Below are 24121 nucleotides of genomic sequence, written 5' to 3'. Positions count from 1 at the left end.
AATAATAAATACTTAAAGCTCGTGGCTCCCCCTCTGTGCGGGTGGGAACGCCTGGCTCCCCCCGCGGTGGGAGGCGAATGGTATCGCCGCGCGGGGCGGGGCGGGGCGAGGGGCGGCCGTGAGGGGGCGCTGCGGGAGAGTGCGGCGGGCCCGGGGCGGGTCAGACCGTGCGGGGTGTGCGGGATGTTACGGGGGTAGTACATGGCGTGCGGAGCGGCTCAGGCTGTGCGAGGGGGGTGTGGGGGAAGTCGCGGGATGTCACAGGGGTGTAGGGGGTAGTACATGGCGTGCGGAGCGGTGCGGGGCGCGCAGAGCGGGTCGGGCTGTGCGGGGTGTGCGGGATGTCGCAGGGTGTACGGGGGTAGTACATGGCGTGCGGAGTGGCTCAGGCTGTGCGGGGGCTGTGCGGGGTGTGCGGGATGTCACAGTGTGTACAGGGTAGTACATGGCGTGCGGAGCGGCTCAGGCTGTGCGGGGTGTGGGGGATGTCACAGGAGTGTAGGGGGTAATCCATGGCGTGCGGAGCGGCTCAGGCTGTGCGGGATGTCACAGGGATAACGGGGGTAATCCATGGCGTGCGGAGCGGCTCAGGCCGTGCGGGATGTCACAGGGATAACGGGGGTAATCCATGGCGTACGGAGCGGCTCAGGCTGTGCGGGATGTCACAGGGATAACGGGGGTAATCCATGGCGTGCGGAGCGGCTCAGGCCGTGCGGTGGTGGCACAGGGCGGTGCGGGGACAGGGCACACCCGTCTCTGGCGGAGGTTGGTGCCGGTGCCGGTGCCGGGGAGCGGGCACGCAGCGCTCTGAGGGCACTGCCCAGCCCTGCTCTGCTCCGGGGCAGCGCCGGCGCCCCGCGTACCGGGCTGGAATGGCCTTTACAGCCCGGACCATCCCGCCCCGCTGCTCTGGAGCTGGCAGCGGTGACACCTGGCAGTCCCTCCTGTCACAGCTGCCGTCACCTCCCGTGCGTGTGACAGCACTGGCCTCTCTCCCTGACTGCAGCCCGTGAGTCCCTGGGCTGGAGAAAGCCGAAATTTGGCCATCCTGCATCTTCGAAGTACAAACATATCCAGTCCAGACTCGGAATGAGCTGCAGCAACTGGATAAATCTACTGGGACCATGAAGAATTCAAGTGGTTAATTTGGGTTAAAAGGTCAGTGACCATTGAGATCAACTCCCTTTACAGTTGTGCAGGAAGCAATTCTGCAACCATAACCCCCATTCTGTAGCAAAATTAAGTGAATGTAAAATTTAAATCAAGATATAGAAATGGGTAGAGCCTTGGAAGTGGTAGTCCAATGCACCATTTTATTGATAATGAGACACTTTATTAGGTAAAACTTTATTCAGTTCCAAAATAGTACTTCACATAGAGACTCATAATTAGTTCTGACAGCAATTAGAAAAAAAAAGGCATGAACTTTAAAATAATGCTGTTACATCTAGTGCTTATATTAATGATTGAAGATTACATGTAAGTTTTAAGCTTTGTAATTAAAGATAACTGCTTTAATGAGATTTTCTGTAATTGTAACATTATATCCACTACCAATTGTTACACATTTTAAAAACCCTCTGGAGAAAATCTTAGAGATCCTAGTAAGTGCTGCACATCTCATTTTCCATACGTCGGGTTTAAATTTGTACCCTCTGAGCCCAATTTGTTGCTTTCCTTAATTAATGTTGTTGCATGAAATTTTTCCCTTTTGGTCATTTGATACCCTGATAGAGATTGGTTGTGTGTAGCTGTCAGCTCTCTGCAGGGTGTTGTTAGCAAAGATCTTGTCAGCTTCAGGAGTGGGTAAGTGCATCCTAGACTGACTTGCTGATTGAGTCACACCTCAGAGCTTCCAGGCAGGCAGGTCTGTTGGGGTGTGGTGGAAAGCTGATTTCACCAGCTTTGTAACAGGCTGTATTGCCACTTTCTTTGGTTCTCTTTGTCATTTCACTATTTTCTTTACTGAAATTGCCATTTTAACAGTCTCTCTGCAGGTGGAATGCCTTCTGTCCTTCAAGTGGCTCAGCAGATCAGCCAGGAGGAAAACCAACAGCAAAATGGACCAAATTTGTCAAATCTGCTTAATTCCTTACGTGCTGCACACAGCAGGAACCCAGCTCTGCCCCAGCAGGTACAACCAGCAGGGTGGGATAAGAACCATGTGCTTGTGGTCCCAGCTCCAGTTCCCTCACAACAACAGGTATATTTGTGTATTATACAACATTTATAAATACAACATTTGTATATTATCTTGTTTGAGGAGTGCTGACCTTGGTGTTTTGTGTGGAGACTTTGTGGATGGCAGAATTTATCACTCCAGCCTGGGGAGAAGGGAGCAAATAATTCCAGTATTTTTTTGCAGGTGACTTTGCCAAGCCTGATAATTTTCTTCAGACATCTGTGGTATAGCTCAGCTGGGTATGAATCTTTACAAAAAGATTTTGTATTAATTTAAATTTAGAATGCTCTGTGAATACCTGTGCCTCTCATTTGGTTTTAATTAGTGCTGCAGATATACATGATTTTTCTTGAAGAAAGGAAAGGGGTGAGAAGGAATCAGACATGTTCTCTAGGGAAGTAGCATTTGTTCCTGTAATGAAGCCCTAGAAGGAGATTTAATTAAACAGAATCCATTATTTTAAATTTTTAGGCACCATTTTAAAATAAGGGGGGAGGGGGGATGACAATGAAAATTTGTGCTGCTTGTGCTGACTTGCCAGCTGTTGCAGGATGCTTACATGTGTTAATCAAAATGCCAGAAACTAAATGTGTGTTTTAGATGAACTTTTTGGGGAATTTTGTCCATCTGCCATCTGGCAGAGTATTTAAATTCTGTGAAATTTCTCACTGAATCAGCCAGCCCTTCTGATGGGATCTAGGGGTACCATATTTTAGGAGGAAAACCAAAAGTTCTCAAGACTGAGTAGCTCTGCATCCCAAGATTCTCTACTGATTTCTCATCTAACTTCTGCCTCACAAAGTCCTTCAGAAACTTTACAAAAAGCTGCACAAAATGCATTGTTCATTTTCTTTTAATAAAGTGCAACTTCAAACACCATGGAATGTTTCCAAGGACTGGATAATTGTTTCTATTGATTGTCCATGTAACATTTTTCACAGTGTCTGTCTTGGTTTTGTGTTGTGCAGTAGGAAACATAAGTTTTATTATGTTTACTTGAAGGAAAATGAAATTCTGCAGCAAACAGCAGCACTGGGGAAGGAAAGTTTTTGATCTCTGAAACCTCTGCCCAAACTCCATGAGGCCCTACAGCACAAATCACACCATGATTTATCTTTTGGAAGAAATGCAGTGGATGGCAACAGATTTTTTTCAAGAAAGAAGATGAAAGATGATAACTGCCAAGAGAGTAATGTGATTTGATATTTTCAACCAGAAAATAATAGGCAGCATTTACATGGTCAGGATGTGATCACTGGGGATCTGGGAGTTTGGGGTTGCCTTTCCACTGTTTGTAAATTTTAAACAGTACTCCTAAAGGGGTTGTAATTATTATTTTTTTTCTTTAGAAATGTGCTTTTTAGATAGAATTGGGTATAAAACTTAAAATAATTTTATGGTTTTATTTTAGGGTAAATGTGTCAAGAGGGTCTGGAATGTCAGTTCTATAAAGACAAATGTTTTAATTACAAGCATTGAATTAACTGCAGAGCTTGTCATTTGAGGGTGCTGCCCTGTTTGTGACTCCTGGTAACATGAGCACAATGCTCTATTTCCATGTGTGGGCTCTTGGAACCTTTTAAAGTAACAGCAGCTGCTCTCTGCAGTGTCACATGACACGGGGCTCTTCCAGTTCCACTTTAATTCTGCCATCAGCTGGGAGCTTTTTCATCATTCTCAGATACTGTGCTATTATTGCTATTATTTTTTTAAACTGCAGCAGAAGAGTAGTAAAATACTTCTTTACTTTGTGTTTTGTTTTTTTTCTTTTACTGTAATTTAAGCACACAGACTGGTCTCTATTTGATGTGATTGGAATGGAAAACCAAATCATTTGCTATGAAGCACAAATGCTGCCAAAACTGAAGGTAACTGGAAAGTTTATTGAAGAGATCTCCTGCTCCCCTTCATCACCCAGGCTTGAACCAGTGAAGCTCCAACCAAACAGGTATGTAGTGTTCAAATTATTGATTTATTTTTATTGATTTTTTTTTTAAGTAACAGATGAAAAAGAGTAATATTTGTGAGGGCTGAGAGGGTTTATTCAGAATTATTTGTTTATTTTTTTTATCTTTTGTTTCCAAACTGATCACTGCTAAAGACTTTATGCCTTTAAAGCCTTCTCCCTCAGTCTTCTGAGGGAAAGCAGAGTGCTTGTTACTGCTTAATAGTTCTTTTCATTCATGAAAGCTCAGTTTTGATCTTTCTGGCCACACTCAAGAGTTTAAGTCACTTGTGGTTTTGATCAAACACTGAAAATTACTTCTGGAGTAGTTTCCTAAGCAGAATAATTAAATCTTCTCCTTCTAGTTAAGTACATTTTCAGATGTACTTGCAAAACACTTAAAGATTTTTTTTGGGGGGGGGGAGAAGGGGAGGGAAGGACAGAGGGAGAAAAAAAATGCTCAGTTAAATTTTGAGCTTATTTGATTTTTGCTCCTGAGCCTTCCCTCAGAAGAGAAGTTAGGAGGGTTCAATTTCGAGTCTTAAAGCCAATGTAATTCTGCTGTAGAGCAGTGTAGAGTTAAATCTTACAATAAATTAGCCTGGAATGAGGAGAGTAGGGTCAGTGAAGCCCAAGACAGCTTGTGTGACACGTGGCTGTGACAGGTGACAAGGAGGATGTCCCTCATGTTCTTAGGCTGTTCTGCCAGAAGAGAGCATTGGCAGTTCATGAAGGTAAGGACTTGGAAGGGACAGCTGAAGTATATTTGTAAAACAGAAGAAGAACTCATTCTTTTTCTGTTTAGACATCTTTGCTTTCCTGGAAATAGCCTACACAAACCAGTGATTGTGAAATCAGCTCTTACAACTGCAGGGCTTTTGAAACTGTACCCATAGTTAAAGCTTTGCTCCATTAAGAAGTTTGACCCTAATTAGCATTTTTTGGGGAGCTCTCTTGCTGTCTCCAGACTCCAAAGATGACTAAGGGATATGGCAGTTCTGTCATGCCCCTTCCATGTAATCCTTTGGAGATCAGAGCATTTGGTGTATTTGAATTTTACAGGATAGTGTGTTTCTTCTGTGTGTTGAGAGAAGCAGAATCCCTCCTGCTCTATGCTCTTCAGCTGGGTACCTCTTTTAGCTTAGATTACTGACTAAAAATAATATTTTTGCCAGTAGGCATAAACTAGAAAAGCAGATTTATTTTTCATTGCAATACCAAAGCAAACATTTGTCCTTGTATCACAAGTGTCAGCTTTTCTCCTGCTCTATTCTCCATTCATAGAACTCTTGCATGAGCTAAATTATCCTTATTTTCAAATTTGTTTTTTGCATAAGTTTTATCTGGTCACAATAGATTCAGAGAAGAATTTTGAATTTAAGGGGTATTCCAGAAGAAAGAGACAACTGAAGCAACACCTGGACAAAATATATTTCTGGAATGAGTGTCATTGTTCCAGAACCCCCCTGTATGGCAGAGACCTGTTGGAAACTTGCCCTTGGATCAGTGAAAGAAAAATCTCTCAGCATTGTTTTGCCAGGATTAACAAGTGTTGCTGGGCTGGCTTTGCAAATTGCCTTCCATGCTCCAGCACCTCAGAGGCTGTAAGGATCCATTGCAGGAACTCATTCTGCCATTGGAACAGCAGCAGATTGCCCTGAAAGATTATTATTATTATTATTATTATTATTATTATTATTATTATTATTATTATTATTACTACCAGGTAATTGAGGCAAGTCCATGTGCAGTCTTTGCACAGATTTGTTGGGTGTGTGCTACCCTCCAGAACAGGGTATTTATGTGAACAACTGTAAAATGCTAAATGCAAAATAGGCTGCCTTGTTTTATCCCTTTTGCAGGCTACATTCCTCTATGCTGAGCCTATTTGCATGCCAGATGTATAATTTTGGATCATTCTAGGATCTGAAACTCTCAATAGTTCCATGGCAACTGTTATTAGTTATATAACAATTCTACTTTATTTTGACATATCTTGTATTTGTTGTGTTAATGCTGACAAAAAAGAAGTAGGAGTTGTAATAAGCTTCTCTTGGTAACTTTATGGATAGTATAATTTCCTCTTCATTTTTTTTTTCATTTACTTGATGTCAACTTAAAACTACATGTCCTGATTTACTTTCTATTACCTTTAGCCAAGTGCTTTGTGCTTCTTTGCAAATATTACTGGTTTGGGGTAGTTAATAGCCTAAGCAGTTAAAAATCAGTATAACAAAGTTTTGATTTGTTTTATAGAGATCCGTGTGTGTTCCCAGCTGTAGCTGTTGCTCCTCCCTGTTTGTATGGAGCAAATCCTTCTTACCCATGGACCCGTGGAATGCAACCCCTGCAGTTCAGTCTCGAGGAGCAGAGATGGTGCAGGTATTGATGATTCAGGTATTGAACACCCACCACTGGCCACACCTGTGTGCAGGGGCTGTCTCTGATCGTGAGTGTCACCTGCAGAACCCTCAGCTTCTCACTCATAACCAGGCAAGCTGGGAGCTCTGGCTGTCCTGCTTTGGCAGCTGAAAGCAGAAGGGACAGCAGGTGCTGATTTTGACACAGATGATTGCAATGCTCAGCATCCTGGAGCTTTTCTGAATTTCCATTTCCCCATGTGAATGAGTTAGTGAGAGTGGTGCTCTCAGCTGGCATTATCTGGTAAGAGGATCTCTTCCTCAAGCTCATAGTGAGTAGATGCTCATGGTGGGAGGGAAAATGCTAAAGGGAAGTTTAAGACATTTGCAAGATTCATTTACATAATTTCCTTATTTATTGAAGCAAATTATGTATGTAGCTGTAGCTCAAATATGTAATTATATATGAAGTATGTCAGTCATATTACTATTTGATGAGGCATCTAGGGTGTTTCCAAGGAGTATGCCACTAGTTATCCTACGTTTATGAGCAATTTGTGCTTCAAATGCAGATGTTTTTTTTCACAATAGCCATTTGATTAATTTGCTTTTGCTTTCATTATCTGTAGCTATTTACATTGTTAGTACTTTAAGTGTAGTTGGTGTTTTTATGTTGGCAGTTCCTCAGCCTTACTCCAGGGGCTTTTATTTTTGTGGAGTGCCCTGGCATTGCCTGAGGATAAATTGAAAGTCTGCTCCTTTCCCTCCCCAGTAAGATTCTCTGTATCCTCTGGGGCCTACAATTTGAGCAAACATTAACAAAATATTGAAGTTTTTTCTTATTTTTTATTCCTAATTGCATCATTATGCTTTCTGTTAGATGCAGTATAAAACATAAAAGAATACTTTGCCTTAAAGCAACACAAGGCAGCACAACAGAAGGGATTTGATTTAGTCAATAGACAAGAAAAATGATGGAGCTTGTGCAGGAATAACAATTCAGTCAGATGTGCTGATGAGGCCATGATGTGATTACTTGTAATAGATATTCAGATTTTATATGGCTGACTGCACCATAAATTAAGAGTTTAAATGATAGATTAATTATGAACTGTGTAGATCTGTAATGTGGGCAGTAAGATAACTTGAAATGTTTGCACGCTTAATGTAGGTTGTGGAAGTAATGAGAAAGCAATTTTTCCAATCTTCTCACTCTGTTAAAAAAAGTTTGTTTAGAGATTTATCCTATATTAATGTCAATTTGTAGTTAAGTTGCTTGTTCCCCCATTTTAGGAATTCAGAAAAAGCTTCAACCGAGAGAAGTGATCCTTCTGTGCTGTCCTGTCTTCCCACACTCCCTGCACAGGTGGCAGTCACACAGATGTGATTCCTCTTGTCTTCTATGACACTGATGGACACAGAGATGGGATGGTGTGACAGAAGAGCAAGAGGCAGAGATAGCCACACATACAGGTGAATTTCATGCTAAGAAATCAGTGCTTTAAAATCAAAAGCAGAGAGAAGATGATTAGGGGAGAAACTAGGATTTTTGGTTGAGGTCACCCTGGTAGTTTAAGTAACTTGGTCTTTCGAGATGCCTTCAAAGATTTTATCATACCCCTTCCCTTCAAACTAGGGGGAAAATAAAAATCACGTCCTTCCCACACTGCTGCTTCTGTTCCTGTCTTTCCCTCCCACTTTCATCTAACAAACCATCTGGACTTGTGTGTTGGGGCAGCCAAAATAAATATGGGTGTTTTCAGCCCTTGATAAACAAAATATGTCATTCTTGATTATCACTGAGTTTCAGATCCAGTGATGAGATGCTGTGTGTGTAGGTCTAAGATGTATTTGAAAGCTTCTCTCAAGTGTTTCTTGCCTTGGAAGGATGTGCTGAGTGCACAAGGAATGTAATGGGTTTCTTTGTTTTACAGGTTTGTAAGTGGTGATTCTATTGAAGAGAGGCTGTTGAAAAAGAGTATTAAACATGATTCAAGAACTGGCTGCTCATGGAGGGCATTGTTCAACAGGCTTTTTATCCCAGGTACTGTAACATTAAGAATGTGAGCAGTTAGTTGATGATACATAAAAAATAAGTGTTTACTAGATCTGAGACAATTTTGAAAAGGTGGTGGTTTATTTATTTCTAGGCTTCTTTGGGAACCAGTGGTGTATGTTCATGGTTAAATTGAGTAGAAATCCTGAACTGTCAGCTCATATAGAAAATCAGAAGGTAACAATATCTAATGAATATTGATAATATTGATATTGATAAATTGTAATAAAGATTTGCTTGTTCCAATGATAATGTTACCCTTTTATTTACATTGTTTTTATCAATCAAAAGCAACATCTGAAGCAAAAGGTGCCAAATACATCTGTAATCTGACTTTTCTAAACTTGATTTGAGGATGACTAAATTATTTTTGTGTTTTTTCTTAAAGGTCTTGGATCACATCAGTGATGTGGTTAACTCTTGCAACAATGTTTATCACTCTCCAAAGCAACACCAAAATTGTTACATAAAAACCATTGCAGGTCCAGAGGGGAAGGAGGGTTTAAGTTGAACCATTGTGAGGACTTGGGAGCTTTTGGGGTCTTTATTGTTGGTTTTTTTTCCCTTTTTAATTCCTCATTGCTGTTAGAGTACTACATGAGTGTTTACTCAGCAAAAACATAACTAGATTTTAGAATTTTGAATAGCTTGGTATACAAACAAATGTTAGTAAATACATTCTCCTAACAGTATGACTAATATAGGTTATATTTATTACATTTCCATACACTTAGGAATATGAATTTCCCCAATGTAATGACAATACGACCTTGGATGTGTCATTTTGCACTACCAGTGTGTTAAAAGTAAGGGAGGGGAGCTGTTTATTTTAACTTTTTCGTGGTAGGATGTGAATTGTTTTCAGTCAAGACTATTGATAAGTATGAATTTGGAGACAGGGCACTTTTGATTATGTAATTTTGGTACCTAAGCCTTCACTTTGTATTTATTCCAGAATGTAGGTGGTCATCCTCTTTGTGTTAGACAAGCCTGTGCAAACCACCAGAATTCTGAGTGTATTCAAATCTGTATAAATCACTTTGAGTGGATGACAATGACTACTAAAAAAAGAAGTTCCTCAAATAGATTTCTCTAAGTTTACTTTTACCGTCAATATTTTCTCAGATTTAACAGTAAATCACTGGTGGTCTGATTGGTGAATTTCTTTTCTCTTAAGCACGAATGAATTTCACGGGGACCTTTTTCTCATCAAAGGCTCTGTGATGATCTTGAGCCTTAAGTAGTGTTTACTGTCCAAGAATCAAATCTGTGCTTGTGTTGATGTAAAGAAAAGCCTGAAGTGCGGCTCCATGTGATGTACCAAAGTCCTTCCTCATGTCCGGGTGGACCCTCCTGAGCATCAGTGAGTGCGCGTTGTCTCTTGTCCTGTCACCTGCACCACCGAGCAGAGCCGGCCGTGCTCCGCGCTCCCTGCACGCCCTGACAGACGGGGATGGGGCTCCCTCTCAGCTCGGGGCTCAACAGCGCATCGGAGATGCTCCAGCCGCTCCATCTCCGTTGTTCCCCGGCCGGCCCCGCTCCGGGCGCTCCCAGCCTCTCCTGCCCTGGGGGCTCAAGCCCCGCCAGCTGCAAGTGCGGCTTTTCACACCGTGTATTGAAGAGTAGCGACAGCCTCGCTTCGTGCGCGGACAGAAACTGCCCTTTGCTGGCTGCTTCCCCTGCCCTGCCTCTGCTCCAATAAATATCATTTCTCTGCACTGTCGCCGAGGCCGTTCCTATCGCGACAGGGCCCGCTCCACGGAGCGCGCAGGCGCGGGCCTGGCGCAGGCGCGGCGCGGCCCGCGGGTGGCGGCGCAGGCGCGGCGGGACGCGGTTTGTCTCCTGCCGGCGCTGGTAGCGGCGCCCCCGCCCGCGCTTCCTGCCCGCAGCGAATGGAACCCGCGGCGCCCGCGGTAAGTGCGGCCCGCAGGGCCCGCCCGGGCCCGGCTGCGCGCCCCGCTCCGCCCCGAACGGCCCCCGCCGGTCCCGCCGCCGCACCGGGGGCGGCCGCGGAGGGACGGGCCCGCCCGGCGCGGGGCGGGGGACGCGGGGCGGGCAGGGCCGGGCCGGGCCGGGGGAGCGCGGCCCCGGCGGGGGGAGCTCCGGGCGGGGGGCGCTCCCGCGGAGCGGCGGCGGGGCCGGGCTTCGCCCCCGGCCGGGCGGCCCCGCCGCGCTGCTCGCACACAAAAGGCGATCCCTGCTTCGGGACCTCCCTTATCGGCCTGTAATTAATTAAGTGTTTTCACCGGGGCCGTAAGTGTTAGTGAGGTGCGGGTAATTAAAATAATAAGACCTTGTTGCTAGTGGTATCTTTTGAATCTTAATTATTTGGTGTCGGCGCTGTGAAATAACCACAATACCTCGAAGAACAGCAGTATTGTTAAATCTTTTAGAAAAGCGGCCTGTAAGGAGTGTAGCTTTTTCCTCTTCCCGCTCTACGGAGCTCGCTCGCTCATGTTTGAGCTCCGGAGAGTGGGAGAGCCGAGACCCGGTGCGGAAAGCTGAGACCCGCCGGGTGAGCCCCGGTGCGGGAGAGGCGGAACCCGGCCGGAGGAGCCGCTGTGCCGGCTGCGCTCCGCGGTACCCCCGGCACGGGAGGTCCCGGGCTCTCGGCCCCCTGTCGCTGCTGGCACGTGTGTGACAGCGCTGCTCTGCTCCACCTTCCCGGACAGCCGCCTCTCTCCCGGGGCAAGGAAGGGAATCTCCATCCGCAGGGCTTGGGCGGATGGCTGCAGACAGCGCAGGGCAGGGCAGCGCTGGCTGTGATGTGCTCCGTGCCTGGGCAGCGGGAGAGCCGGCAGCTGCATCCCGCCGCTTCCCAGCAGCGCTGCCGTGCCGAGGTGCTGCTGCCTGTTGCCGCCTGCGACCAACTTGGAGTTAGGAACACAAAGGAGTGGCGGCATGTTTGTTTGTGTGTGTTTGGCCTGAAGTGCTAAAAGTGAAAGTGTTGCTTTTAAAAGAGGGGAGAGATTTTGAAAGGAAAAAAAAAAAAACATCAGGTTTCGTTTTCTCTTGCTGCTATTTCTGTGTGACTCCCAGCCCTGAATCTACCTGTCAGTGCATGTCATTGGAATTTTTGTTTGTCTGTGATTGAAATACAAAACCAGAACGTTTTGGAATTTCTGGGTAGCTTGACTCAATAAACAGCATTTTAAATGAAATGCAGATTTGGTTAATTTTCATCTCTTTTTGTGTTCTGAAGGAAAGAGAAGGCAAAGTTGAGGATCAAGTACAGTAGTTTTACATCCATTAGGATGACTTGGCCTTCAGTAGTTCGAACAATAAAGTTGAATAGTCTGTCCATCTTCTTATTTTTAGTTGCTGTTGAAACAATGAACTATATGTTTTAGCAATTACAATAACTATGCATTAAGAGTTAAAAGCACGGAAACATTGGTAATAATGAACATGAAAAAAGAGTAGATGCCTTTGATGCTGGAGACCGTTTTTTCTTGAAGTTCCACAGCAAGGGAAAAAGTCCTGTTCTTTTTTTTATTACTTGAAGTCATTCTGCCTAGCTAAGGGGAACACAACATTTGTAAGACTATTCAATAGCAGTATTAGCTAGAGAAATTTATGAGGGATTTAAGTGAGATTTGGTTGTGCTGAGGGTTTTGGATCATTCGAAACATTTTAAGTAACTGCAAAACCCAGATAACAGTGTTCTTACTGTAAGGTAATCTTTCTAGTTGTAACTAAATGGTTTCAGTTGCAGAAGAGTTTTTACATTCCCTGAATGTCTGTTTCTGTGTATTTCTTTAGACTATACTGTAAAACCTTAGATCAGTGAGAATGCACCATGGCAATGGTCCTCAGAATGCCCAGCGCCAGCTCCAGAGGTCCAGGTCCTTCACGGGCAGTGAGGGAGAAGAACAGCAGGCCAACTTACCCCAGTCCCCCGCAGCCTCCTTCGCGCCCTCCGCGAGCCCCTCGGCGCCGCAGTCGCCCAGTTACCAGATCCAGCAGTTCATCATGAGCCGCAGCCCCGTGGCCGGGCAGAACGTGAACATCACCCTGCAGAATGTGGGCCCGGTGGCCTCAGGCAACCAGCAGATCACGCTCACCCCGCTGCCGCTGCCAAACCCCACGTCCCCCAGCTTTCAGTTCAGCCCCCAGCAGAGGCGCTTTGAGCACGGCTCCCCCTCGTACATCCAGGTCACCTCTCCGCTGCCCCAGCAGGTGCAGTCCCAGAGCCCCACCCAGCCCAACCCGGTGCCGGTGCAGGCGCTGCCCAACGTCCGCGCGGGCACCCCCGGGCCCGGCCTGGGCATGTGCAGCCAGAGCCCCACCAGAGGCTTTGTGGATGCCAGCGTGCTCGTGAGGCAGATCAGCCTGAGCCCTTCCAACGGCGGGCACTTCGTGTACCAGGAAGGACCAGGGATTGCACAGATTGCTCAAGGAGCTGCTGCACAGGTGCAGCTGCCATCGTCCGGCCCGCCCGGCACCGTGAGGGAGCGCCGGCTCTCGCAGCCGCACTCGCAGTCTGGGGGCACCATCCACCACCTCGGCCCTCAGAGCCCCGTGGCCAGCGGGGCAAACATGCAGTCTTTGACTAGCCCGGGCCACATCACGACAACCAGCTTGCCACCCCAAATCAGCAATATTATCCAGGGGCAGCTAATGCAACAGCAGCAGCAAGTGCTTCAAGGGCAGCAGCTGAGTAGACCCATTGGATTTGACAGGACTTCTGGTGGATTGATAGCAGGAGTTGGAGGACCGAGTGCGTTTGGAATGACATCACCTCCTCCTCCCACAAGTCCTTCACGGGCCACTGTGCCACAGGGGCTGTCGAGTCTTCCTCTCACTCCTACAGCTAACACAGCGGTGAAAAAACAGCCCAAAAAGTTGGAGGAGATTCCTCCTGCCAACCAAGAAACTGCTCAAATGAGAAAACTATGTTTGGATCATCACCACAAGCAGATGGAAATTCTTAAGGAAACTTTTAAGGAATGTTTGATTGAACTGTTTTTCCTGCAACATCTTCAAGGGAATATGATGGACTTTTTAGCTTTTAAGAAGAAACATTGTGTTCCTCTGCAAGCATACCTGAGGCAAAATGACTTGGATCTGGAGGAGGAAGAAGAGGAAGAACAATCTGAGGTCATCAATGATGAGGTAAGACACTTTGTTGGAATAAAATCATAGATGAAGTTGTAGCACTGGGATTGTGAATTATTAAAGAAAGGGACAGGACATGAAAAATAATTTTTGCTTGGTGAAGTATAGTAGTTTTTCATAAAATAGTTGGCCTGAAAGAGTGCAGTTCTGCTGGGTAGTGTGATTCAATGGGTTGGTTTGAGTATGCTGTTAGATTTTTGGATTTAAAGTAAAAGCATAGAGAGAGAGCTTTAACTGTCCTAGCTGCACACAAATAAAGATGGTAGAAGTGTGGACATGGTTTTCAGCTCTCAGAATGGTTATGACTAGGAATTGTAGTTTGAATTTCACTTAGCTAGACTTGGACAAACCAAAAAAGAATGAGCAAAAGCATTACAAGAGGTTAACCTGACTCATGTGAGTTCTAATCATAGATGTAACTGAAGTTCAATGTTGCTGCAACCAACAAAAAATGTGAATTAATCTAATTAGTGAGGGAGAACATGTGTAAGGGTCCACAGTCATGTATTACATTATTCAGGGCGCCCTGGAGCTCTGTGTGTGAGCTGCTGTTTAAAGAATTAACAACCAGCACTTACAGACTGGACATTGACAAGTTCACTTTGTTACTTACGCAAAGGTTTAAATTACTAACTTGAATTCACTGCTTATTGATGGCAAAGAGCTTGAAAGAAGCTCGCCACAAACAGGTGCTGTGCAGCTTTTCCTGCACTTTTGTACCCATCTGTGGGTGCTGGAGCACTGGGCTGGTGCAGAGCCTGCCCTCAAGCCAACGTGGCAAGTGGTTGCAGCAGGGCAGGTAGAACTGATGCCCCTGCACCTCTTGGCACTCATAAATATCTTCTAAAATTTGTGAATTATGTAGCTGCCAGTTTGTAGAAGAACCAATATTTTGTAAAGAACCTTGTGTGTCTTTGAATACCCTGTGGAAATGAGTGCCTTCTCTCAAATTTAATGGTTCTTAGGTATGAATCATTAGCAATCATACCTTCAGTTGGAATTAGTGGGAAATTTTAACAGAATAATGGCTGAAGTTTAATTTGTCCAGTACTTTGTTGTATAAGCTTCTTAATTAGGTAAAATATATTTCTGCTTGTGACAGTTACTGACAATTTTAAAGGAATCATTACTTTATATAGTAACATAAAAGCTAGCCTGTTACTGTAATTTATTGACAATGGATATTCAGTATTTTTTTTCACCTGGTTTGTGTTTTGTCAAATTGTTTAGGTGTTCTTGTTGGGTTACGTGTTTGTCAGCTGAAATAACCAGGTATTTTTAACTACCATCTGCACACTTTGAGGGATCTTTAGTGGGTGTAAATGGTACAGGTTCCTTGAAGTCAGTGGTGGTACTACACTTTAAATGAGTTCAGTCTCTACCCCGTGGTGTTTTGGGTTGAGAATTTGCTGTACTTCGCTGCCTTCTCGTGGTGGATCCTCTTTTGTTTGTGGAAGCTTCTTGTCCCTGTAACTGCTGGAGAATTTTGCAAAGTGCAACAGCAAAAGTCCTTATGTGTTTTCAAGTGATGAATCCTTCTGAAAGATTAAGATACCTTTTGAGTATGTTCTTTCTTTGTATTTTGTTGTCGTCTTCTGTTTTATTTCCCCCTCCCCTCTATCACTTTCTGCTAAAGCAACGTGCTTCATCCCTTGCCTGGAAGGTTGATTTCTTTGGGAATTGGAGGGGAGAGTGAATGGTGGCTTGTGCTCATTGCTTAAATAAATGTTGAAGCTCTCTTACGTTCAAACTGTCTGTCATGCTAATTTGTTGTCTGTTAGCAGCAGCAATCATTCAATTTAAAGCACACTTTTATGTTAACTGGATTTAAGAAAACGTTTCCAGTGACAGAAGTCACAATAAACAGTCACAATAAACAGTCAAGGCTGTGCTCTGTTCTGCTATTAAAAGTAAGACAGAACTCTAAAAATGGGCTGTGCTCAAAACAAGCTGTACTGGTGGTGGTTTAGTTATTATCCCCTCTTCAGTGAGGTGCCATCAGTACCAAAGGAGTGTGTTGAACATTTTAAAAAAAGAAAAACTTCTAAAAAGAAAATGATTCTCCCTTCTTTTTTTTTTCCCAAAATATTTCTCTCAGGTAAAGGTTGTGACAGGAAAGGATGGGCAGACTGGTACTCCTGTCGCTATAGCAACCCAGCTTCCTCCAAATGTTTCTGCTGCTTTTTCATCCCAGCAGCAACCATTTCAGGTACTTTTCAATGGTTCTAAAATGTAGTTTCATCCCAGATTTTTTTTCTTCATTCAGATTTGATATTTCTTAGATGAATTAGAATTTTCCCAAGAGCCCATCCCTTATCATCTAAACAAAATCAAAAAACCTCTGCAGTCTTCAAATGCATCAGTATAACTGAAGCCTTGAGGAAGTTAAAGCTTTGTCTCCAGGTTGCTGGCTTATTGCATTAACTTTCAGCTTGAATGTTTTCACTTTGGTTTGTTTGTCTTTGTATCCCTAATGCATTTGGTTCATTTGTGCATTCTGCGTAGTGATGATATGGATTCTTTGTCTGTGGCATTGTAATTGTGGATTTCTTCTAAAATTCTTTTCTTTTTTTTTCTTCCCCTTATGTATTAAAGGTTTTGAGTGTGGCTACAGAAGGTTTTGGATTTGCCTTTCCTGAAATGTATTAAACAACAGTACTAATCCTCTGACACAATTTGTTTTAAATAATTAACTGCTTTCCATTAGCTCTGCCATAAATATTGGAAAGAAGAAACAGAAGTGCTTATTTTTATTAAAAAAGTCCTTTTTAACGATTTTTTTTTCTTTTTTCATGAGGAATGCTGGAGAAAGCTAAGAAATAAATGTGATAATCAGTTAAAATGTTTGTGGATCAGTGATGATACAGCTTTTCAGTTCAGTGTGGTTTTATGCAGCTGCCTTCAACTCTGTTACCCAGACATCACTGCATATGTACCCTGAGAAGTAATATACCCTAATTCCATCTGCAACTAAAATATTTACCTTTTAGCTCAACGATATGCTTAGCAGGTGTTGCAGGGCTCTGCTGTACACGCTCTGCTGCCTTTATCTGGGCTTTGGAAGTGGAAAGTGAAATGAAATACAGGATGGGCTGTGTTCTTGTGTGTAACAAATGGGATGTTCCCTGTGATATTGTACAAAGGAGTTGTGCAGCAAAGGGGATTGCACTGGGAGCTCTTCCTGAGGGCCAGTACTGACATGTCTTGGAAGTCTTCTTAGGTAGTCAGGCTTCATTTAAGCTGTTTAAAATACCTAATATTATATCAGGTTATTCATTGTAGTGATTAGGGTTACCACAAGCTGTAGCTGCAGCAGTGGTGAGACTTTTGAAGGTATTGTACCATTCAGTTTCAGGGAAACTGGTTCATGCTAAAAATGCACAAAGCTCTCTGTGTGGTACTGACCTTTTAGCACAAACTGCTAACAGAAAGTGGCATTTCTTTCCATCAGTCTTGCTCTTTGCAACTGTTTATGGAGAAATAATGTGTCCCAATCAGCATCACCATTCAAATCCCAGTGCAGAAGTGCAGTGCTCAGAGTGATTATTGTGTGCATGCTGCATAATCATGACCTCGGGACAGCTACATTATTTTAATTAAAGTTGGGACAGTTTTAGTCTAATATTATTGGTATGTGACTGCAATTTTTGAAGACATAACCTGTCTGCTCTCTGAAGAGTCTGGCCTAAATTACATGGTGATAATGCAGCTGGGAGGCATATTCTTAAGCAAATGTCACTCAAAAATCCTAAAGTAGACATACAGCCTGAAACTGTGAGTATGCAGTCATCCAGAGGGAGAGAGGAGGTGAGATAAATGGCATTTAATGTGGAGTTTGAAGAATATAATTTCTTAAACTGATGTCCCAGCAGCATCTGATGCAAATGGGACATAAACTGAATTTGTTAGTCAATTCAGTAGCATTTGCCTAATCAATTCTTGTGGCTTATTTTGAAAATTCTGTGAATGCCCAGGTCTATGATGTTCTGCCAGACACTGGCTGTTGAACCTAAAATATGCTGCATGTCTACCTTGTGACAAGACAAATATTTGAAAACTTAATCCCTATTGAATGTGAAATGGCAGTGAACTGTGAATATGAGTCAGAGACACTTAAAACCAGAATTTACATCTTAAGGCTGTAGCTGTATCGCTGGAGTAGCTGCAAATGCCCTTAGAGCAGCAGAGAGATTAAGTGTTATTAATTCATAGCTATTGATTGAGTCTGAGGGGCATGAGATATATTCAGCTCAAAAAGGAGCATTTGAAACCCAGTCATTGTAGGTGATGTTGGCTGTGATTATTAATAGCATGCAGTGAAGCACTGAAGATGCAGGATGTCACTGCTGTGATTTATTTCAATACAGACTGGTGTTTACCTCTGTGGGTTTAATTTACATTGGTAAAGTTTTGGTAAAAATCAGAGGAGAAAATACCTCTGAATAAAGTAAAACAAAAAATTCTGGGAAATTAATGTCTTTCTATGTTGTCATAAAAAAATTGAACATTTGCAAACCCTTACTATACCTCAACATGTTTAAGGTCTAACCATTAGAAAAGTACACTTTGAGAACTAGAGTGCTAAATTAATTCATTTCCCAGGATGCAGAGACTGCCATACATAAACTCTGTCTTTGTATTTTCTGATGGAATCTCTTATGACAGTTTTTGGGATAGCCCTTATTTTTCTCATATTAAGTTTCACAGTAAAATATTTGGTACAGCATAACCAAATACTGAGGAGAATTTAAAAATTACTTGGAAACTCACTGAAAGGAATTGGATTGCACAGACACTTATGGACATTAATAGGTACTTGCCAGAATGTTGAGGGCCCAAAGAGCATTAAAATTGTCATATACCCGAATTTGTTGCTTCAGTAATCCTGTATGTGAGCCTGTCACCTGTGCTTGATGCTGAAAGGATTCTCTGGGACAGGTTCTTGCCATCATTGCTGATATTAAATGTAGTGATTTACAAATAAAGTTTGAATGCACTGTGTAATCTTACTGAAGCTAAATTTCGGCTTGCTGAATCAGAGCCCAGTGATTCCTTTTGCATCTCAATATCAACAGTGCTCTTCCAGGCTTGTTAATTCATAGTTTGTGTGCTGTTTATCCTCAGACAAAATGGATAGTAATTTCTGGTGAGCTCTGATGTCACCTTAGCCTTAGGGCAATGTTGTTTCTCCTCACTGAGTTTATTCATGAGACTCATTTTGCCAGCTGTGCAAACAGGTACAAGTCCAGCATCTGGAAAACTGGAACTGGAAATTGTGTACCTTGGCTGAGGTTCTTTATTCCATCTTCCTAGCTTTTTCCTGAAATATTTCAATGGTAACTCTCACAAAGCTCTATCCTGAGAGAGCTGGAGACTCAAATAAGCTCAAGCTATTTTCAGGATGAGGATGAATTTGTGTTACTGATGTTTCACACAGATATAGTACACTAATGAAAATTTCCATTACTTAAAAAAAAAACCCAAACCAAAAAATTCTGGGCAAGTTTGTTTTTTACATATCCCATTTTCCTGAGTTTGGTATCACTTAACAAAATGTAGTTGTCATTATATATAAACAACTTAATCACTGTAAAATTAAACCTCTACAAAGAGTATTTGTGCATTGTGGATAACTAAAACTTCATAGCAGATACTGAATGAGTCTTGTTTCCTTTGTTGTACAGCTGTTCTGAAGGACTTTTTCTGCGCTGACTTCCTTAGATCTGCTTATAAATTCTCTCCTGGTGTCAGACCATCTGCAGATTGAACCTCTGTGATTTGTTTTCTTTTCCCTGTAGCAAACGCATACAGGGACTCCAGCGCCGGGGACTGTGAGCACCATAGAGATTGAAGCTTTTAAGAGACAGCAGCAGGCCCTTGCACCAGCAGGTATGTTCCACAGGCACAACTCCACTTCCATCCTCTTTTTTTCTCCAAACAGTGATCGGAGCCAACTGTTCAAAAATACATTTTTGCCTCACCTTGGGAATCACCAGATCCTTAGGACTATCTACTGTGTGACTGGTACTGTGGGAAGAGTGCACTCCACTCCCAGTAGATAGGCCTGGATTTGGCAGGCATGGAGACATGGTTAGGTTGATTGTTCTGGCTGAGAAGATTGGAGATGGCCAACTTGAAGTCAGAGGGACTCTGGCCCTGGAGCATGTTCTTCATAAATGCTACACATGTACAGTAGTTGTAGCTTTCGGAGCTGACGGTGGAGTCATGTGTAGTAGTTTGCTTTGTAAAATTGAACCCATTCCATTATACCATGCCATAAATGGAATTTGAATATCACAGATTCGTCTAAGAGACCACGAATTGAAGTGGGCCGTCATGGGATGGTTTTTCAGCACCCGGGTGTGGCTTCAGGAGTTCCTCTTCAACAGCTAATGCCAACGGCACAAGGTACTGTGTCACCACATGCCAGTTGCACATTAATTTCACAAGGAGATGTTGGTGATGGAACTAGAAACTTTGGCTTCTGGCCTGCCAAGATCCTAGTCCCACCACACACTTCTCCATGTAAATTAATACTTGGTATGCAATGCCTGGTTCGTTTAAGGAGCTGAGTGACGGGCTCCAAAGGTGCATGTGGGCATGGAAATACGTCACAGGTGCTGATGCAAAATGGCCAATCTGAGAATTCTGGAACTGAACCAATGATTTTTGAAAAGGAAACCATCTAATTGGAACATCATGACAAATTTTTATTCATTAGTCATGCCAAGCTTTAGAATATGTGTTAGAGTGAATGTGTTCTTAGAAAGACTTAGTAGTATTTAGACTTCATGCTGGTATTTTAGGTTAAATTCCATTAGTTCACCACTCCTTTTTTTTTTTTTTGAGTATACGAAATTTAGAAGACCTATAATGACATGCTCTTTTTTAGTTGCTGTGCTCCAAATTTTAGTTACAGTCCTGTGCATGAAGCACTTCGTTGTTTATTGTAATGGTGATTTATTTTGTGATTGTGATGTGGTATTTTCAAGTGATGGTGTCTTGTGGCAAAGTAAGTAACAAAACCACTCTATTCGCAGTCGATTTCCTCCTTAAATCCACAGAGAGCATCGGACATTTTAATGTTTTAATCTCACCTGCATGTTTCCTCTTGCCCTGCAGGAGGGATGCCTCCCACTCCGCAGACGGTGCAGCTGACGGGGCAGAAGCAGAGCCAGCAGCAGTACGACCCCTCCAAGGGCCCCCCGGTGCAGAACGCGGCCAGCCTGCACACGCCGCCGCCGCAGCTGCCCGCGCGCCTGCAGCCCGCCAGCGTCCCCATGGCGTCACTGCCCGCCACCCTGCAGCTGCCACAGCAGCAGCAGCCCCAGCTGGTGGAGCCTCCAGCCCAGCCCCAGATCCAGGTGAAGATCCAGCCCCAAAGCGTGCCCCTGACGGCCGCCCCGCTTCCAGCGCCGCTGCAGCAGCAGGTGCCACCAGCGATCCACGTGCAGGGACAGGCGCCCGGCCAAGTGTCACAGCCACAAGCTGCCATACAGCAACAGGTATGGAGTAGACATGGGTTTGTTTCCATGGCCAGTAAAACCTAAAAGTGCTGTCTTCATCTCTTAATTCCACTGGACAATTAAATCCTTTCCTTGTGAAAATGCAGGTGTGTCACCCTGTTCTCTTAAAGTTCTTCTAAAGTTCTTCTGACGTTTACATTTTTGTGATAGAGTTTCTCATGCACTTTTCATGTAAATAATGATTGCGTTGCATTCCTTTCTGGAAGAGGAGAAAATTGATAAACTGTTAGTTTGACCAGTGTGGTTGGAGAAGTAGTAATTTCGTCCTCCAATCCATGGTCATTTTTAGAATTCTATAAATATCAAAGTCCAGAAATAAATGCACCTTTTTTGCCTTAGACATCTCAGCGTGTGTCATTTTGTGTCGTATTGTGACACAAGTGTACATTTGTTATTAAGTTAAAGTCTCCATTATGTTCTGCTCTAGTGTAGATTAAGTATTGAATCCTCACCTCATCAGTAACCAGTGTGTTTCTTGGACAGACTGTGACTCTGACACGGCCATCTGCAGATCCTGCTCAGAGTTCTCAGCGTCTTGCAGCAAATCCACTGCCACCTACCTCATCCATCGCTCCAGCAGCGATCCCAGGCACAGCGCCGCCTTCTCCATACCCAGTGCAAACAAACAGGACCTCTCCAGCCACCAACAAGTCCCTGTCTCCTATTGCATCCAAGCCTCCTGGCTTAGCAGTAGCAGCAGCAGCACCTAAAACACAAAGTCCAGCTCAGAATGCAGCGGTGTTGCCACAGGAAAACTCTCAAGACAAGCTGGCTGAGCAAGTCAAGCTGGTAAGATATATTCTGTGTGATGCTTTTACACTTTTATTTTCCTGTCAGTTAATTTAATAAAGTGGGAGAATTACTATTTTTCTCTGATTCTGTGCTGTGGCTTCACTGTAAGTCTCTGTACTTCTTTTTTAGGAAAATCAAATCCACCAGCGGATAGCAGAACTGAGAAAGGAAGGTTTATGGTCCCCCAGGCGACTGCCTAAACTCCAAGAGGCTCCAAGACCAAAATCCCACTGGGATTATTTGCTGGAAGAAATGCAGTGGATGGCAACTGATTTTGCCCAGGAGAGAAAGTGGAAGATGGCAACTGCTAAGAAGGTACTTGAAAACTATTTTATAACTCAGAGCAGTAAATATTGATATCACTCAGTTGGGTAGCAAAGCTATTGAGGTATCTTTTACTACAGATATAAGTAAAGGAAAGATGAGGCACTAACTTTTACCTCACATGAGAAGTTTTGTTGTCAGTTTTGCATATGGCACCTGAGACAGACAAGATAATTGTACAGATTGTGAATGCAAATAACAGTTTGTGGATTTTATTCCTCTGGAGATTGAATACCTTTTTTAGGAGCCCACTCAATATGTTGACTGGGTTATATTTAAATAAAAACTGGAGTTGTCATGCCTGTCTCACAAATGAGTTATTTCCAGCCAATAAAGAGTAAATACAGAATTTTGTAAATAACTTCCACTGGGTGTGGTTGTCTGTCTAGTTATTTTTTCTTAATCTCACAGAAAAATAAGAGTAAGGACAGTAGTGGAAACATGGTAGAGAACTGTTTCCACAGGAGGAGAGAGCAGCACAGCAGGAATACAGTAGTGCAATGAAAATTTGTATGGTGTGAGATGAAACAAAATCTGTTAATTTACAGTAAGCAAAGGTTTTCTATGGATACCAGCAATGTTGCATCTTTTTTTTTTTGAGTACATTTATGACCATTTTAGGGTAATGAACAGAGCAACTGAAGGTCATTAGTTTAAATTGCCATGTTGTTTTCTACTGTATATTCTGAAATGATGGAAACTCAGAAGCAAAGTATTGAAATAAGTGTATTGTTTTGTACAATAAATATCTGCCTTTTGAATATAATTTAAATCTGGATTTCCATTTGTGGCCAATGGTAGGTTTTTAAGAATAGGAGAAACAGGAAGGGCAAATGTGAAATGATCCTTCCCCTGGCACTTTGCTTCAAACTCCTGGAAGTCAATGTTTTAGGGACCTCCTGAGCTAAAGGTTGCAATGAAGTCAGTCTTAACAGCCATTGACTGATCTTTCACTCATGTATGTACACACTTTTGGAACTCATTTTAGCTTTGGTCTCTGACATTTTGTGGTGTGATTTCTGTGACTTCATATGTGCTGTCTGAAAAAAAAAAGTTTTCTTTTGTGTGTTTGCTGCTAATTTTGTGGAATTTTTTCTAATTTTTTTGTATTCAGAGAGTGAATTAAGAGTTTCCTACTTGATTGCTTAGTTATAGTTGTATTTTTTTTTCTTTGAGTTTCATGTCTGTTGCTTTACTGGCATGGTAAGAATTAGAAATATTGGAGGTAAGTGCTATGTGTGTAAAGCTATGGTCAACATCTGGCTGCTGATAACCACTATAATCTTAAGAAATGCAATGAAATGTATTTTGAGTTAACCTAATTCAGTATTTCATGGTATTTTAGATGGTAAGAACTGTGGCTCGTTACCATGAAGAAAAGAAACTTAATGAAGAGCGAGCTAAAAGGGAGGAACAGAACAAACTGAGGAGGATTGCAGCATCCATTGCTAGAGAAATAGAGTATTTCTGGTCTAACATTGAGCAGGTGAAGTACTCACTCACTAAGACTTGTGCAATTTGTGGTGGTTTTTTCATCTTCAGGAGTTTATTTGTAAAATAAAAGTGATTCATTAGACTTGCTTTACATTTCAGGTTGTTGAAATTAAACTGCAAATTGAATTTCAAGAGAAAAGGAAAAAAGCTTTGAATTTAAAGAGATTTTCAAGGAAAGGTAATTGTATTCCATTTCATAAGAAATATAGTCTGAATTCTGATGATACTGTTTTATCTAATTTCACTCAGTGCAGGTTAATCTTGATGGTAAAATTGTGAATTGCTAATAATAGGTTGTGAATAGATCTGAATAATGAGTTATGG

The 24121-nt window shown here is 42.9% G+C and overlaps 1 protein-coding gene, 1 long non-coding RNA gene and 1 other non-coding gene across 9 annotated transcripts in view; all 3 read left to right on the top strand.

Moving 5' to 3' along the window:
- Positions 1 to 407: 407 nt before the first annotated feature.
- Positions 408 to 10266, top strand: LOC136564467 (uncharacterized). Of its 7 annotated transcripts, none has more exons than XR_010784717.1 (9): positions 408 to 1158; positions 1987 to 2134; positions 2366 to 2421; positions 3185 to 3371; positions 3967 to 4130; positions 6384 to 6509; positions 7781 to 7960; positions 8422 to 9083; positions 9721 to 10266. It is a non-coding gene; the product is annotated as an uncharacterized lncRNA (long non-coding RNA). The 7 variants fall into 7 exon arrangements; XR_010784713.1 differs by lacking the exon at positions 2366 to 2421 and having other exon boundaries at positions 1987 to 2203; positions 8422 to 8531; positions 8638 to 8720; XR_010784712.1 differs by lacking the exon at positions 2366 to 2421 and having other exon boundaries at positions 1987 to 2203; positions 8422 to 8531; positions 8638 to 9083.
- On the top strand, positions 7167 to 7304 carry LOC136564536 (small nucleolar RNA SNORA49). Its single transcript, XR_010784725.1, has one exon. It is a non-coding gene; the product is annotated as a small nucleolar RNA SNORA49 (small nucleolar RNA).
- Positions 10267 to 10376: 110 nt separating the features above from the next.
- EP400 (E1A binding protein p400) overlaps positions 10377 to 24121 on the top strand; it is a 46435-nt gene continuing 32690 nt past the window's right edge. Inside the window, exons 1-8 of the mRNA XM_066562039.1 lie at positions 10377 to 10456; positions 12306 to 13658; positions 19460 to 19550; positions 20784 to 21166; positions 21671 to 21976; positions 22109 to 22294; positions 23649 to 23789; positions 23897 to 23975. Of these exons, the coding sequence (XP_066418136.1) occupies positions 12336 to 13658; positions 19460 to 19550; positions 20784 to 21166; positions 21671 to 21976; positions 22109 to 22294; positions 23649 to 23789; positions 23897 to 23975 (2509 nt within the window). The 5' untranslated portion in view covers positions 10377 to 10456; positions 12306 to 12335. The remainder of the gene's footprint in view (positions 10457 to 12305; positions 13659 to 19459; positions 19551 to 20783; positions 21167 to 21670; positions 21977 to 22108; positions 22295 to 23648; positions 23790 to 23896; positions 23976 to 24121) is intronic.

The sequence above is a fragment of the Molothrus aeneus genome, chromosome 18, assembly GCF_037042795.1.
Source record: "Molothrus aeneus isolate 106 chromosome 18, BPBGC_Maene_1.0, whole genome shotgun sequence".
NCBI classification, from domain to species: domain Eukaryota; kingdom Metazoa; phylum Chordata; class Aves; order Passeriformes; family Icteridae; genus Molothrus; species Molothrus aeneus.
The sequence above is the reverse complement of the archived record's forward strand: the minus strand, read 5'-3'. Positions and strand labels throughout refer to the sequence as shown.